Source organism: Temnothorax curvispinosus, unplaced genomic scaffold, assembly GCF_003070985.1.
Source record: "Temnothorax curvispinosus isolate PA1 unplaced genomic scaffold, ASM307098v1 QBEX01000968.1, whole genome shotgun sequence".
Lineage (NCBI taxonomy): Eukaryota > Metazoa > Arthropoda > Insecta > Hymenoptera > Formicidae > Temnothorax > Temnothorax curvispinosus.
The window spans coordinates 1-1,238 of NW_020210748.1; the positions used below are offsets into that span (position 1 = coordinate 1).

Here is a 1,238-nt window from a genome sequence, read left to right on the forward strand (position 1 = left end):
GCACGTTTTCAGGGCTTGATGGTGATAGTGAAGGTGATATTGAAGATCGAGGATTTTGGATTGTTCGAGCACTTGACGAAATGCAAGACAACGCTGCGTGTGCATTGATCGCCGGTTGTTGTTGATTAGCAGACTGCAAGTCAGAGTTTCTTGACAGTAAAATATTTTGAGGAATTGATGATTGTTGACGAGTACATGTTTGAGATGATGGGGTATTTCGGGAGCTTGCTAATGATACCGGAAAGAATGGCCTGCTTTCAGAGTTTGATGGTGACAGTGAAGATGATAATGATATTGAAGATCGAGGATTTTGGATTGTTCGAGCACTTGATGAATTGCAAGACAACGCTGCATGTGCATTGATCACCGGTTGTCGTTTATTAGCGGACTGCAAGTTTGTATAGGTTCTAAAACATTGAGGTTCAAAAACAGTATACTTTCAAGAATGCTTGTTATATTTTTTAGCTACATTACTTACTTTCTTGACTGAATATGTTCCGAAAGAAACATCATATTTTCATATAAAGGAAATCCTTTTCTTCCTGTAGTACTTTCACTACCGCTTCTTGTTTCTGCATCCCGTAACCTCCGCTCTTTTGAAAATCTATCCCTCAAGCGTATCCATCGTTTCTGACAATCTTCCACTGTAAATAATGTCATGTGTTTATTTCTGTAAATATATTTTAGTTGCAAAACTGTATAATTCCACATACCTGAACAATTCATAACAGATGCTATTTCCACCCATGACCGTTCACGTACATTTTTATCTTTAAAATCTTTTAAATTCTTTGCATAAATATGAGGATAACCTCTCACGACGTCGATAAAAGTAGCATCGGATTCAATATTCAATTCGGTCACAGACACATCCATATCTTGTGAATACATATCTTGTGAATCTTCAAGGTCCGTATAATATGTTTTGTCGTACGAGTGATCCATTTTACGATTTTATTTTCACAAAATTCCAATCCGATATTTACCCAAATTTTTGTGGTTATGCAGCTTGTTCATGGATGATTCGTTTATCGCGTCAAACTACGATGTCAGACAACCTCGCAATCTGATTGGCCATCTATAAAACCGTAGCAGTAGAGTAGGGGGGCAACAGGTACTTTTACACTCGGGGATCTGGCTTGCGGTTACGCGGCGTCGGGGGGGGCTTCGCTGCCGCGGGGGGAGCGCCGTAAGCGGTGGGCGCGGGGGTCGAGGGACGGTGTAAAGGGTCATCGGAG

At 40.8% G+C, this 1,238-nt stretch overlaps 1 protein-coding gene across 1 annotated transcript; it reads right to left on the reverse strand.

Moving 5' to 3' along the window:
* Positions 1-238: 238 nt before the first annotated feature.
* On the reverse strand, positions 239-1,028 carry LOC112459319 (the record flags this gene model as incomplete). Its single annotated transcript, XM_025023354.1, has 3 exons — positions 714-1,028; positions 479-644; positions 239-407 (listed from the first exon to the last, which is right to left on the reverse strand). Coding segments are annotated over exons 1-3 (567 nt in total), but the record flags the coding sequence as incomplete, so codon positions are not given.
* Between the last annotated feature and the right edge of the window lie 210 nt (positions 1,029-1,238).